The sequence below is a fragment of the Takifugu rubripes genome, chromosome 4, assembly GCF_901000725.2.
Source record: "Takifugu rubripes chromosome 4, fTakRub1.2, whole genome shotgun sequence".
In the NCBI taxonomy this organism is placed as follows: domain Eukaryota; kingdom Metazoa; phylum Chordata; class Actinopteri; order Tetraodontiformes; family Tetraodontidae; genus Takifugu; species Takifugu rubripes.
In genome coordinates this window covers 2,933,985-2,949,271 of record NC_042288.1, presented here as the reverse complement: position 1 = coordinate 2,949,271, position 15,287 = coordinate 2,933,985, and the positions used below count along the sequence as shown (strand labels likewise).

Genomic DNA, 15,287 nt, shown 5'->3' with positions numbered 1-15,287 from the left:
TGGGAGAAGAAGGAAACAAAGATTTCTCTTTTTTTTTTAGTGATATATACGTCTAACGAGGGGGGATTGAAATTTTAAAGTTAACTTGGCAAATAGGTGACCTTTTACGGTTAACAATGGGGATGTGGCCTTAAAAGAAGACCATAGCACAGAGCAAATTAACACAATAGAACTTTTTTTTAAATAGCACTCTTTTTATCAAGCATCTGTATTGGTACATATATGTGACATTGGATGTTAGCGGTAATCAAAAAACAGTGACAGTTTTTACTGCCTAATCACAGAAATTTGCCTTCAGTTTAATGAAATCTTTATCAAGAAATGTGGACAAAACAGGTTTGTTGTGGTAAAGGACATGACATTAAAGGTCTGAAACTCTTAAATGTGTTTAAACTTTCACTTGGGGTCAATAGTCAAACTCCGAATGTCACTTTTGTGATGCCAACATGTTGGTTGAGTCACTTCCTGTCCAGTTACATGATTTTCACCTGATCGCCACAGCAGGACATTTAGTACGTCGCTTAGTTAAAGTTAAGCTTGACAAGGTCAAACTTAAGGGCCGGAAAGTGTGTTTGTGACACGTGATACCCCAGGTTTTATGCATTAGAATTCTAGATTTTATGATAGAAAACAAAATCAATAACAATCAATGAAGTTGTGTAGTTTCCCTCAACTTCCAGCTGAAGTCACACAAAAGGGTCCTAATTTCAGTGCAGTGCTGTGTTGCGTTGCGTTTAGGGTCTGGGTTTAGGTGTGTTACCTGATTCTGTGTGAGGGGAATGAGACACCGAGTGGGTCTCAAGTTCGCTTTGAAAGACAACCCTTCTCTCATGTAAACTCTTCCGGGTGTCGATCTTCTGAAGTGGCGTTTCCGTGCTTTAGCTGTTTATGTCAGACTGTAGGATTAAAAGGTCCAAACCCTGCGTGTAATTTTCACCTCGATCCAAATCTGACACATATTTCTCTAAAAAAAAAAAAGGCAATCATCAAAAGTGATCCACAAACCCTGAACTGTCCACAAGCACAGCAGCCTTCATGTGTTTTGAACGCTGCTTTATCAGCTGCATCTGGCAGATATCTCCCAGTTAATCCTCTCCTGGGCTGCGATGGCAGGAAGCGATAGTGCTGATGTCTTCGTACCGGCGACACGTGTTCCCTTTCACACAACAACACCAGTCTAACCATTAAATGGGATTCTTCTTGTTTCCTTACCCACACTCCTCACAACAACAACACACAGTGTTCCTGTGCTCGAGGAAGCCGCCCGGGTCAGAGCCTCCAGGAAAACACTTCTGAAAATACTTCCTCCCGGTGATGAGGGGGAAAGCGGATTTTCCAGCTAAAAAGCACCATCGTGTCTGCTTAAGGCATTCTGCTGCTCCGTGAGATTAATAAAATGAGATGCTATTGATAGGACTGGTTGTGCTCATGGACATCTAGCGTTGAAAAACGTGGCCTTTTCTGCCCTTATTTTGTGCTCTTTTTCTCCTTTGAGAGCTAAAAGGTATTAACATCTGCATCGCTTTAAACTTGTAAATTAGTGAGGAAAAAAATTAAAAACCAAATAATCACTTCCGTATGTCGTCCTTGAAGACTCACCCGAACCCTTTGAAGGTCCTGAAGTCATCCACTCCGGTAAAGCATCTGCTGATGTTTCCTCGCTCCTCAGACACGACGCATTTTCATCAAAGAGAAGAAATCCATCACTGTGCTTTGATGTTCTTAATGCAGTTTTAACACCAGTCTCATTACAGAGATAATTAATAGTTTAATTAGCATCTATTCTCCCCAACTGACAGCATTTAGACACATGCTCACGTGATCCACTCCACTGTCAAATGAGCCACTGAGCTTTTTCCTTTTTTTTGCACTTTTGTATCATAATTGCTTCCAAACTTTGTCTTCACGCAGATTTTGCCAACGCAACAATGACATAAATTCCTATGAATTCTCATTACTCAAAGCAAAACAATAACTTCCTAATAATATATATGGGGACAGGCATTGTGACTAAAAGCAATTATCTTTGTTGTGCCTTTACTGGATTATGAATGAGCATTTCAGACTTGTGAATGACTGCAGAGGGAGGTAGATTAAAGAAAAAAGATCAAAGCAAAGCATGAAGAGTCGATGGTTTCAGACTTTGCTGGTGCTGGAGAGGCAGCTCGTCGCACAATGAGCACAGGCTCTGAGAACGAGGCGCACCGATTTGGGCAGAGACACAATAAAATGTCTCCCAGCGTGGGCGAAGGCCAACAGCAGCCTACACCCCCCCACACACACACACTCACACACAGTCCTCATCCCCATAGCATTCACTCAACTTCCAGTTTACAACTGCTCACAAACGTTTACAGCAGCCAAATTTCATTTTCTACTTCTAAATCCTATCGCACATTATCCTGTACATTGCATTAGGGCCCTAATCTTTCCTTTCTCTTCCTTGGAAGAAGAAAGGAGCGCCTTCCTGATTAACCCACTTTACAGCAATAAATAAACGCATCATCCAGTAATATACACCAGATTTAATTTGAAGCAGCGGGGAAAAAGACCTGCGCTCTCACGTCGCTGAAATGTAATGAAAAATAACACAATGCAGTCAGCAGTGGCTGCCTTAGGAATTAATTTGAATGCTCTATAATTTCTTCTCTCTCGAGCTCTTCGGAATGGGTTTTCACCACTGCCAACTCCCCCCCCCATACTGTCAGCAAGTCTTGGAAATATACAAAGCGGATGAAAGGAAACAAATCAGTCTAGCATAAAAAATACCCGCCTATTTTAAATGAACATATATTTTATATAACGGGTGTATATCAACGTCTCTTCTTCTGTCACATGAAGCCCATGTTGCTTTTGGTTTCCCAACGTTTTTTGGCCTCAAACCTGCAACACAGAAGCAAACAGGAAGTTTGAACGTGCTGTAGCAGCGAGAGAGCGTGGCGGATGCGATGGCGAACAGAAAAGGGGATTCGGTGACCAAGGAGTCGTACCCCCAAGCGATTTCCTTCTTCCTCCTCTTGGCTGCCTGGGACGCTTCTTCTTCCGTCTTGCGTTGCACAAAGTCGCGACATTCGACCGCCTGGGCAATATTAACACCCAGCTGTTTCAGGAGGAGGCAGAGAAGGAGGAGGACGATTAGGGGATGGAAACCACACACTGGCAATCATCATATGCATTATTGGTGATGATTCAAATTTCAATGTCCTTTTTTCAAAATAAAACCCAAATTTGCACATTTTAGCACACAATGTCAAAATAAATAAGAGCAGCAGTTGATTTTGCGAGCATTATCTCCTTAACTGGGCCAATAATTCTTGGTAAACCCTTAAACTGGGAAAGATTGAGGCTGAAGCTGAAGATCATGACGTCACCAGTGACTCCGTAAATCAAATCAATTTGTGTTCAAATCATTTTTAACCCTTTATCCGTGCTCATTTTAGACAAAGTTAAATGTTTGAGCGCCTGGCCGCGGCATATTCTTTCATTTTCAGGCATTATTTTTGTGAATCTGAATGAATGTTTAATGTTTATTTTTGCACAGAACATGATACAGCAATGAAGGGCATTTTCTCTGGGCAGCAGTCTCAGGGGAGGAAAAGGGAGAGTTTTCCGTTTGGAGCACTGCAAATTGCCTGAGATCAGACAGAGGGAGATCGGCCGCGACTGCGGGATGCAAACACTCAAATCCCAGAGAAGACGCGCGCATTGTGAAGCAGAATAATCCCAATAACCCCAGTCACACAGACGGACGGGAGACAAAGACAAAATTCCTGCCTCCTCTGTCACTCCTGAGACAAGTTTATTATTCAAGCAAAAGCAAACTTTGATCAACAACTTGGAACAATTTCACTAAAGCTTCCGGGTAGCTCTGTGTCATAATGTAATGGGGTTGGGGGGGGGGGGGGGGGGGGGGGGGGGGTCTTAAGGTAATGAAGAAATGTGCCACCAATGTGCCACTTGGAGAGAAAAAAAGACCTGCTGGAAAAAAAATGTTTCAATTATAATTAAGTGGGATAAACTTTATTAGAAAGACTGAAACTAAAATATCTCTTAATGCATGCTGGGATTAAGCAGGTCAGAGCGAGCAGGCAGGAAAAATTAAACTCTAAAGGCTTTTTATCACCATATTTCAGGAACCATGGGTGTAAAATGTTCTAATTTGGGATACATTAAAAGCCATAAAGGTCTTTCAAAAAGATTAATGGTACTTTGCTTGGATTTAAGATAAGGGCTTCAGCTGGCTGCAAGTGCTGGGCTCTGACTGGGCCCTCAAGGCATTCATCTATATAGTCACTAGAAGATTTGTTAAAGCGTCTGCACAGCCCGCAGCGTACATCCGATGACAGCTCTCCACTTTGTTGCCGTTTTATAGCTTTTAAATTCCTCAAATCGTGTTTTGTCTTAACGGAAAGTGGTAGCGTTTGATCGCTCCTCCATTCGTAGGAGATTCCTGAGGAGATATTCCCACACCGGGGCTTCCTCTGCCCAGCGATGTCAGCCGCACGCGTGCACACACAGACTGTAAACAAGATGTTTATTAAATTACTGGAAACAGCCCCCGCTCTCGGCGCGTGCAGGGAGGGGGGAAAAGTCGCACGTTCTTTCTGGGAGCAAATCAAATGAAGCAGTCTGATACTAAATGGTTTCATTTGGAGATTTACAGATGGGGACTTTCCTTTCCCCCCCCCCCGCGCAGCAGATTACCCACATTAAACTGCTCTCCTGTGAGGTTGTATTTGAAATTCAAAAGGTCTTGAAAGTACGCCATCTTCAAACCCCCCTCATTCAGCCTTTTCCCTAATTCACAACATAACATTTACTGCATTAAAAGCATTAAAGCTCTTTAATTTCTCTCTCTTTTTTTTATCTGTGTAGTCTAAAATTCCTGATTGTCTCTACTGGGGCTCAACATTAATGTCAACCAAGTTACCTAGGAAACAGAGCAGATCAAAGAGACAAAAAAAACCCTCAAATGTCTGATTAATCAAGCCTGCAAACAGCTTATTTCTTTTAGCCTGCATGCAAGTATGAAAATGAGATTCCGAGAGCAGTACATTGTGCAGATTTGTTCATTCTTATCTGAACAAAGCCAGCGGCAGCTTATTTCATGGATCACTGGCACTGTCAGCGCTGTGGCGCCAAGCAGGTGACGGCTCCTCTTTCTGCGGCGAGAACAAAATTAGCAAAAAGTCAGCGCAAATTAGCCTCTCATATTTTCAGTAATGTGACATTATTTTTCATTTACTTTTTTTTGATCCACTTTTCAGGATTCCCCCCCCACCCCACCCCTTCCCCTTGTGTGCATCTTAGTGCCAAATCCTTTCACATCAGAAGCTACTGGGAGGGGGGTGAAATGAAATAGTGAAAGTACAAAGCAGGAGTAAGAGAAGAAGAAAGGAAGGCTGCTGTCGTCTTTGTTTACGTGGCTCCTGAAAGACAATTTTCATAGCTCTTTCACATATTAATGTACAATTAAGTGTCCATCACAGCGTTTTGGTGCCTCGTGCTCCTTCCTTGTGTGGCCCGATTAAAAAAAAATATTCAGAGGATTAATACTCTGACCTTTGGCAGATTTCAGGGTGAAAAAGAAAAAAATGGAGGTACACAATGCTGGCACTGCAGCAACAGCAGCAGCAGCTTAAGGCCACTAGGAGGGTTAAGTCAACAGCACCGTGGTCTGTTCATTCATGTTTGGGTCGTCATGGAGATTCAAGTGGAGACCCAAACATGGGGCCTCAATCCAAAAATGGCAGGGGGAGAGATCTCTACAGCATTGCTGTACCAGCCATGCGCAGTAATGGTAATAACAGTTTCACACTCGGTTGTTGTATTCTGTTGCATTACGGAACAAAAACACAACTGCACTTAAACAGCGAGCAGATGGAGACAATAGCGGGAGGGAAGATGAGAAAAACACACCTCCGTGTGGATAAAGTGTTAAAGCTCCTATTAACAGGGAAAAAATAAATGATGGCTTTAAGGAAGAAATGGCCTTAAACCCATTCATAAATTTCCTATCCAGGAAGTCTCTTCCAATTAAAACGTGTGAGAGGTGGATTAACAAGGGCTATATGGCTTTGCCTCGCTAAATCACCTCCCCGAGCTGCTCTGCTGCATTTGACGTGTAAACGATTAATGACCAGCCTAATTCCCTTATCACGCTACCTTAATGCCTAAATAATGTGGCCTTAGTCAACTCTGGGAAGCAGGGCTATATAAGAAAGGAATGAATATCAGATTAGGCTGTCTGCGTGTTATTTCAGCATAATTTCATGCGGCTAACGCAAAGGCAGAGGAGGACAATGTGTGTTTCTCAGCTGTGAAGCCCCCCCTGCAGCCACTGAGGGGAGGTCAAAGGCTCCGGAGGTCAGTCAATGCCACCCATGTCGCATTAAGCGCTAAGGACGACACATTTCTGCAGTTTGACATCTCCAATGTAAACTAATGGACTGGACACACGGAGCCAACAAAGGAGATTGTGAATGTTGTGACCTGTTTAAGCATAAATAACGCCTTGCAAGTTGAAGCTTTTAGGATTTTATTTTACACCGAGCGGTTCCGTGAGGGTTTTACGGATTTTCGGAAACTGGCGTGAACAAAGCGCACGAAAACACTTCCTGATGTAAAAATAAAACGCTTCAGTTGTAGCACAACATCACCGCATGTAAAAAACAACGCAGGTAATGTGAATAAGTCTCAAAAGGGAGCGGCTGGATGATAAAAACCAACAGTTACACTGAATTTCCTAGAAAAGTTTCAGGATCATCCCTATTAAAAATGAAATGTGGTGATATGAAATAAATCCCTCCTTCTAAACTTCATATGATCAGCTTCAAACGCTTCTTTATCTCAATACTGTACCAGACCTGAATAAACACTATTGAACTGGACAACGTCCGTCTGGAAACATCCACAAGATTCTCAGAGTTCTCGGAAAACTTTCTCTGCCGTTGTGGATCGGAAAAAGAAAAACCTACTGAGTTGCTCCTTTAATGAGGTGATTAATGGAAGCGCGCGCCGTTCGGCGAGAGCAAAACTATTAAGCGACGCGGTCGAAGCGCCAACAACAATACGGCAAAAAAAGAAAAACCCACTACAAAGGCAGCCTCATAAGAGTGTTTGGTAATCTTGTCTCCACTTTGACAAACAGAATTACATGGCGAGGAAAAAAGAAAAGCCACTCCAGGGAGGGTGCCGGAGAACAGCCGTGCCTCCATTTGCTCTCCAAGTAATCTGATGCTAGATACTCGTGACATGCCATCTTTGGGGAGGAAATCTCGGAAAGTTCGCCCGCTTTGTGCACATTTCATTATCTCGCCGCTTCTGAGTGGGATAGGCTTATTAGCAAGCTTTGAACTCACACTTACAATAATGTGCCATCAACAGTTTTATAAGCTAATTAGAAAAAAAAACAGTTTAATTAATGAGTGAGTGAGCAATAAAATAGCAATCATGAAAAAAGGAAACCCAGGGTGTTAAGCTTCCACTACCACCAATTAAGGGCTAATTACAAACAAATTATATATGTGTTTTGCTGTGGGCTTTAAATAAAAAAAATGGCTTTAATTAAAAGAGAAAACATGGTAATTAATTAAACAGCACACAAATCTACATTGAAAAGTATGCTTTGTCTATCAAGTAATTAATGAAATACAATAATCCAAATGAGATTCCCAGGCATTCGATAAAAGCTTAGGAGCCATTTCAAAATTAATGGGTGGAAATTTAATGCGAGTCACCCAGAGATACAATAAAAGTTCATTCAGTGATAAATTGCTTACGCTGAAGGAAAAACGAACAAAGGCGAGAGTTTCGCTCAACTCCGCGAGGTGGCCTGAGGAGGAGGGGGGGGGGGGGTCACAATCTGATAAAAACACTTCCCACAAAAGAATATTAATATTTTTTTCCTGTCTTGATTACAAACACGGGGAGATGACGGGATGAAGGTAGGAAGAAGAAGAAGAAAAGGTGTTAACACGAATACCATGAAACGCTCTCGGTTCAGCTCTTTGTGTTGACTAAGCCGCCACGTCTCCTCCGACAAAATGCCTTGCCACCTTTGTTTCACAGCATTTAAGCGAGGCTTTCCAAAGGGTAGATTTCAAGGACAGCGGGGCTTTTCCTTTCAGCAGCCGCTTCCATTGAAATCCGAGCTGCGGCGTAATGAAGGATATTAGAACCATCCGCAAGTTCAAACGCTGCAAAAACCAATAAAGACTTTGGTTAATACATATTCACGTGGCTAATTATTCTATATTAAATGACCTAACTATTAGGAAGTAGGGCTTTTGATGCAGTTCGGAACAACGGGGTTTATCACGCTTAAAAACAGGACGAGCGTTGTCCGCCCCGGTGGACAGGAAGTGAGGTCACATGGTTTCAAGTACTAGGCTGGAAATTAGAGGTCAAATCCAAAGTCGATCTCAGCCAGAGGTCAAATATCAGATTTCCACGAGCCCTAATTTAGTCATCTGTTGCAATTCTGCCAGAGAGGAATTGCATGAAAACGGTCAACACGGTGCACCAATTACACCTCTAAAGCGATCCCTTAATTACAAAAGTGCCAGCATGGTTCAATACTAGGTCACCAAGTCTTAAACGCTGATCCTTTATGGTGCCGCTGAACCACTTTGTGCTGATTAGACGCAGGAGAAATAACATCCTCCACATGCTGCTCCGTGCAGGAAGCTGCTTTGCGGGACAAGCTCTCTTCAGTAGGTTGAGAGGAGGCCAGTAGTCACACAACTACTTTTTAATTTCCATATTCTTTATATTCTTTAGCTCCTGGAGGACCTGGAATGGACTTTACACCTTCTATTGTGGCAACGTAGGAGAGTTCCTGTTTTGAAGTGGTAATACTGCATTAATAGCTGTGATGAGTGCTACGGGGGAACTGTAAGCTTTAACGCGGCATGACGGTCTTTTGTGCTGAAATATACCCACTTATATTATATAAAGTAGAGCTTTGGACTATTTCAAAAGACTAGTGGCTCAGTTTGACACAGAATGAATGAGGCGGTAATAATCAATGCAAGGAAGATTCTTTATGAAATGCTTGTAACTGCAGAAACGTGGCCGTAATTAAGGTCACGGTCGTGAATAGAGGCACAAATACAAATCCTCTCTGAAAGGGTCCGTGCTGAGTTTTACCTGGAAGTTTGCGCCCGTCCTTCACAGGTTCCTCACTATCTGCTCTTGCTGTCTTTGTTAATTGGTGCAAAAATGTCTGATGTCTCAGAGAAGCTTCCAGGACACCCTCAATGCATTTCTTCTGTTTGACCACGATATCGCCGCTCTTGTAAATCAGACGGTCCACGACTGTAACGTGCGGAACATAAACATCTAAATTGAGGCATCTAGGAGGAGGACCTAAATCCCAAAGCATTAAAGTGAAAGATTGTCCACTGAAGCTCAACATTTCACTCATCACACCTGTGAGCAGATGTTTTGTTGTCCCTGAGTTCCTCTCACCCTAAAACGACCCACAGGTTGGTTTACAGGTTTCTATTTGTGTATAACAGATTTAAACTCCCATCATTATATTTAAAGCAAAGACAAAACAAAAGATGTTCTTTGTACTCGATTCTGACGTTGAACCCTGACAGAACCCACTAAGGAGCCGACAGACTCCGAGTTCGGCTGCTATAGGAACGCCACCATCTTTCCACCTCCTTATATTGGCTCATTTACCAGGAATAGCCGCATCCGGCTGTCATACGCGAGCGGCTGGATGTTATCGCGTCTGCTGAGAGGTTGCGCCGATCACACTACACGTATCAGTCACTCCACGTTATGCTAATTATTGAATTAATTAGCACTTGCTCAAAGTACCGCAGTGTTGTGGAGCTATCAAAGGATGCTGACCGCGTCTACTTCAGGAGGCGACTTGCCTCTTTTAACTTTGAGCTACTTTAGAGGCGCGCAAACTTTATGTTTAGCATCCTCTGAGGCATGAGGGAAACAGTGTGAACGAGAAACGAAGGATGAGCAGAAAGACTGAGGGTTAAAGCAGTTTAAGGAACACATGAGGTAGTTTTGTCTAAGCAGTGCAGACATAAATAATGTGTTCTTTACTTAAAAAGGAGGATTTTTCCACGCCATCTTCGTGGGAGTTAATACTTTCCCTGAAAAATGGAGCATGTCTTCATTTATTCAGCTAAAACAAAGACTTACAGCCTTGGGGGAAATTTAAATACTGCAATTAGAATTTATTAAAAACAAAATGTAAAAACCCTCAACCTGCAATATCTGCCTCTGCGTCTCTCAGAAGTTTGACAGATGAAAGGGGACATAACTCGCAATTTGTAAGGAGCCGTCAAAACTGTTTCCTTAACACATTGTTTTAATGTTCAGATTAAAAGAAGAAAGTACAGTAAAAGGAAATCATTAATTGATTTGGAGAACCTCAAACAGCAGTCGGTTTCCTAAAAGGGGGATTCTGACAGCACAAGCTCTATCTGGCTTCTCTGTCTCTTTGCTTTGAGGAGATAAGTGGGAAAGTGTTAGAATGGGGATGAAAATATACTGAAACATTGTCATCCAGCCCGTACCAGCGTTTTCCTTACAAAACAATGCCTGGAGGGACAAACAGGCCTCTTTAGCTCCTCACAGCTGTCAGGATGCTTTTGCATTTTTGCAAATAAAACCTGTTTCTATTCTCCCAGTGTGAAGCCTGCCACAATCATTACTCCGTGTTATGACCGTAAACAAATTAAACATCTAAGCTGTTCCGTAGCAAATGAGCCACTCAATTAGAACCTTGAAATTGGTCCTGGCCACAGTGGGGATTATTGATCCTCTACATGTTTGTCAACTGTGAGAAAGTGAAGGGAGTGCACCGAGGAAGCACGTTAGCATGGCTGCTATCGGCACTACAGGCTGCAGGGAATGGAATCTTTCTGCACTCATGGGGATTTTTCAAAGTTGGGCTTTGAGCTGACGCTTCCAAACGCTCCACGTTGATTCTCGGTTTATTCCAAAATAGCCAACGGACTACACGCTCGTGCAATTAAGTTATCACCGCTAAACAATGAGCCGAGGTTGCCAGACTGCTGTCACGTCCAATCACCGTTCTGGCAGGATGTGATGCAGGTGCCAGGGCGGCGAGAACCTCAGCTCAAGCTCAAACCAATCCACCAGAGCTGTAAGAGGCTTTCTGAAAGTACAGCGCAGGTGCCACTCACGGGGGCTTTCATTTTACACCGCCATATTTGACCATTCTGGGAGTAATTAGCATGGAAATATTAAACCGATCTGATGCCGCATGCTGACTTGAAGCTGTGAATTTAATTCAGAGGACATGATCAAACTGTGCATGATCAAAATCACCAGTCCAGTCTGGGGTACCCAGGACCACAGGAACAAAGGTGTCAGGGCTGTTTTCTGAGAGGAATATAAATATGTTCTCAAAGCAAAAAATAAAATAGGTTTTACAGATTTGGCTTATCATTTAAAAATATCTAAAATGAATAGCATAGGAAAATCATGTAAGTGTTATTAGGAACAACTGGGAATATTTTTAATTTAAAAAAAAGAATGGCTTCTCGTCTGCCATCGACAATGAACAATGAAAGCCGAGTCTCGGTATTGTTGCTAACATGAATGGTCAAGGTGAAAAATGCTGCAGGATGCTGTAAGAACTACACATCATGAAACAAAAAGCTTAACTTTGATGCTCAGAGTGCGGCAATCGTGCCGGGCACGGAGTAATGCCACTGCTGTACGTCTTTTTAACTACAATTACGTGTGTGGGCTACATTTTATGCTAAATTAGTTCCAAACCACTTGATCCTTGATGCCTGCCAAGTGCGGTTAGTTACGAAACTTCATGCACCGCATTTAGGGACATGTACACTTCAAAGGTATGAAACTTTTACCTGGAGAACGATTTAACAGTTGGCTTGAAAGCGATGTACCCTTCATTAAAAAGCAGAGCCAAAAGTCCTTTAGACACTGCAGCACTTCAAAACTAAGGGGAGGGCTTTCCATTAACTCAATGAAAAAAGGCTGCAGGACTGAATGGCGGCTGTCTGCGTATGTTTTTGTTCCTCTATGTCTTTGGAGCGGAAATGGCCACGGATCCATTAGCCTGATTTGTCACAGCAGGAGCACCCCAAAGATCTCTTATCAGCACAACGTACCTCTCGAGTGGCGAGTCTGTCGCTCATCTCCTCCGCCTTTGCAATGTCCCCTTCAGCTATGGCCCTCTCTATGCTCTTTTCTAGGCCGGACTGCAGATGATGGGGGAGAAAAATCAAGATTTTTTTTTTTTTTTTGAAATGGGGAAAGAGGAAAAAAAAAATCAAAGAGTAACTTCAAAAGTCCCCAGGGCCTTATTTTTAATATTATTGCCATTACTACAAATATGTAGATTTCCCTTCACAAATGAAAAGCATTTTGATTGGATATTAGCAGGGAAATCTTAGAAATGCTACAGGAGATTACCAAACATAAATGTGACTACTTTAATTACACATTTCCATTACAGGCCCGAGCAGAGGAGGGGGGCAGACCCCCCCCCCCTCCGATTACTGAGGGCAAATCAGTTTTGCAGTGATGAACCATCTGAAGAAGCGATGCACCAGATTTATCCACCAACAATCACTCTCAAGCTAATAATTCATAGGTTTGATTTAGCCCAGGGATGTATTAGCAGGGGAACTTTGGCTCGACAGTTGAAAATCAGGGACAATACCATCATGTTTAAAGGATAAAATGGGTAAAAATGGATTTCTCCAATTGTTTGGTCTTGTTTCTGCGTTATTTAATCATTTTCCAAAGACAAATTTAAGCTGACAGTGTGATAACGTGACTTGCAATCTCAATTATCCCCCATTGTGCCCCACAAATAAAACTCCATCCGACAGAGCATTGTGCTTTGAAATGTGTTTTTAAGGTCACCGAGAAAATGCCGTTAGTAGATGAATTAATCACATCTGGCTGCTGTGACAGCTTTTTTTCTGGGAAAAAAAAGATGTCAGCACAGTAAAAGGGTAAAATATATATATATATAAATATATATGATATATTAATTACAAGAAAAGTGCATTTGAGGGATGAAGGAGCTCCTCATTATGTCGATGTGACAAGTTCTGTTTCATTTAGCTTGTTAATCATTTCTTTTTATCCTTTCATAGCTGTGCTATTCAAAATGAGGCTAAAATCAGCAGAAACTCAATTTTATGCTACTCGGAGATACATTACATACAAATGCTCCAAAATAATCATTAAAAGGATTGCAAATGGAAATGAGAGCCCATCCCATTCACTGGGTCAGCTATAATTGTTATCCAGCTTGCAAATATTTTTGCTTAAATCTGCGAGGCTTTGCATAAAATATTAATTCATCTTTAAGTGCTGAAATGAAAGAAAGTTCGAATTTCATCAGCGATTAATTCCTAGCCAGTGGAACGTGCCTATATTATTATATCACCTTTAATTTAATTGTTTCAGCTGCAATCACAGACACTGTGTCAGGTACTCCAGCCCCCATTTCTTGCATCAGGAAAAATATGGAAAATGAGCTTTTATTAGAATTCTCACTGAGGAAGGGGGGGTGGAAAACACATTTGACTTAAACCTCGACTGTACAAGAAAGGAGATTCTTCCTAATCTTATCACTAAACGTAGCCAATCATAATCCTTAATATTCATCGCAATGTCAGATGGAGTTAGCCCGAGGATTCTTCTAATCCATATGTCACATCACATAAAACAATAAGAGGATACAGTTGGCACCGGAACACAAAAGAGGGGAAGGTGTTACGAACAGCTACAACTGACACAGTATTAAACCTCCGCAGATAAGTTGGTAGGACGGAGTCTTTGTTACCTTCGGAGGGGGGCTGGAACACGCAGGGGGGTGGAATCGATCATTTACACCAAAATACTGCTTGAGCTCATTCCAGTGATGCTCCTGCTCCTTTAGCTGCTCTCTGCTGAGAGGAAATATGTATCATCATCATCACGTGCATCTTGCATAATAGAAATATCGTCATTTAGCTTATTTAACGTGATAAAGTACATCTATGGTGTCGAGCCTCACAAAGAGACTTTGAATTCCTTCCCAAATGGTTCGTTTGAGGAAGGATTAAGGTGACATCATTTTACTTTTAGTTAAACTCGTGAGTGTAATCGCTGCAGCAAGAAAACATACATGAGAACAAAGGTGATCTGAGGCGGCTGGATTTTATTTTGAGAGGTAAAAATGGGCCACAGCTGCACTGGAATTATCCCCCATTTGTTTTGATTCAAGTCTGAATTCATTTATGAATGGAACTTTATTTTTGTTACCTAGTTTGCGCTGGTTCCTCACTTTTCATTCCTGTTAAATACAACAACGGATGAAGGTTTAGTGAAAGACAGCTTCAAGTGTCTTTAAGCTGACTTTATTGGTCTTATTACTAACCTTTCTTGCGTCTCCTAATTCTTTTTCTGGGAACCTTTATCGCTTTGGTTTCATCGTTTTTCCTCCGCAAATCCTGGAATTTCTTAAGCACACAGACCAACAACAGATTTATGGTATTTTGCGCAATTTTAATTAGGATTTTCTCTTTTTAAAAAAAATAAAACTTATTGAAGCTAGATAGCGAAACCGTGTTTTTGACACTTCCCTACATTAATAAGGTTTTTCACGCCTTATGTATCTAAATAGACATACTTGCCACATTTCCTTGGATACACCGGGCAAACCGCATGTCGGGAAATTATGATCTTTATTTGTAGATTCGGGAATCGACTGCTTTACTCCAGAATTTGACTCTCCCGGAGATCTCTCACACGTCCTTTCCCCATCTTCCTCCTGTTCGTCCTCACCTTCGTCTGGACTGAGGTCGTCCTCAGTTAAATCTTTAGGGAGAAGACCGCTATACATGCCGCAATCATGAGAAAACCGTCAAATTAAACAATGAATTAACATTTTAGTGTAACATTAATGTTGATTCCGTAATATTGTTGAATTCGCCATGCAGCCACTTCCGGGTAAACACCATGACGTTCCTCTTACGAAGTCACTGATTGGCTATCCGGTTAAGCACGTGAGCCAATCAGGAGAGCGCTATTAACAACCGCCTGGTGATGAACGAGGACGAGACAAGAGTAAAGTAAAAACATTGTTTCAGGTTTGTTTGTTTGTTTGTTTGTTTACTCATTTAATTTTGCACAAGAGATGTAGCATTGTTTTAATGGTTTAAGGAGTGATTACCAGTCTGGGTCTGCCTCAGTAAAGTCCAGAGCAGTTTGTTCTGGACCATTCCTAATTGAGGTGAGCTGGGTTACTGACAGGTCCA

General features: G+C 42.0%; 1 protein-coding gene across 3 annotated transcripts; it reads right to left on the bottom strand.

The window, feature by feature from the left end:
• Positions 1-2,505: 2,505 nt before the first annotated feature.
• On the bottom strand, positions 2,506-15,014 carry fam204a (family with sequence similarity 204 member A). Of its 3 annotated transcripts, none has more exons than XM_029835391.1 (7): positions 14,660-15,013; positions 14,408-14,489; positions 14,293-14,323; positions 13,832-13,937; positions 12,141-12,230; positions 2,991-3,100; positions 2,506-2,883 (listed from the first exon to the last, which is right to left on the bottom strand). In XM_029835391.1, the coding sequence occupies exons 1-7, from the start codon at positions 14,870-14,872 to the stop codon at positions 2,832-2,834; spliced, it is 684 nt and encodes a 227-aa protein (XP_029691251.1). In that variant the 5' UTR covers positions 14,873-15,013; the 3' UTR covers positions 2,506-2,831. The 3 variants fall into 3 exon arrangements, with proteins under 3 accessions (XP_029691251.1, XP_003963765.1, XP_029691252.1); XM_003963716.3 differs by having other exon boundaries at positions 13,832-13,934; XM_029835392.1 differs by lacking the exon at positions 12,141-12,230 and having other exon boundaries at positions 14,660-15,014.
• Between the last annotated feature and the right edge of the window lie 273 nt (positions 15,015-15,287).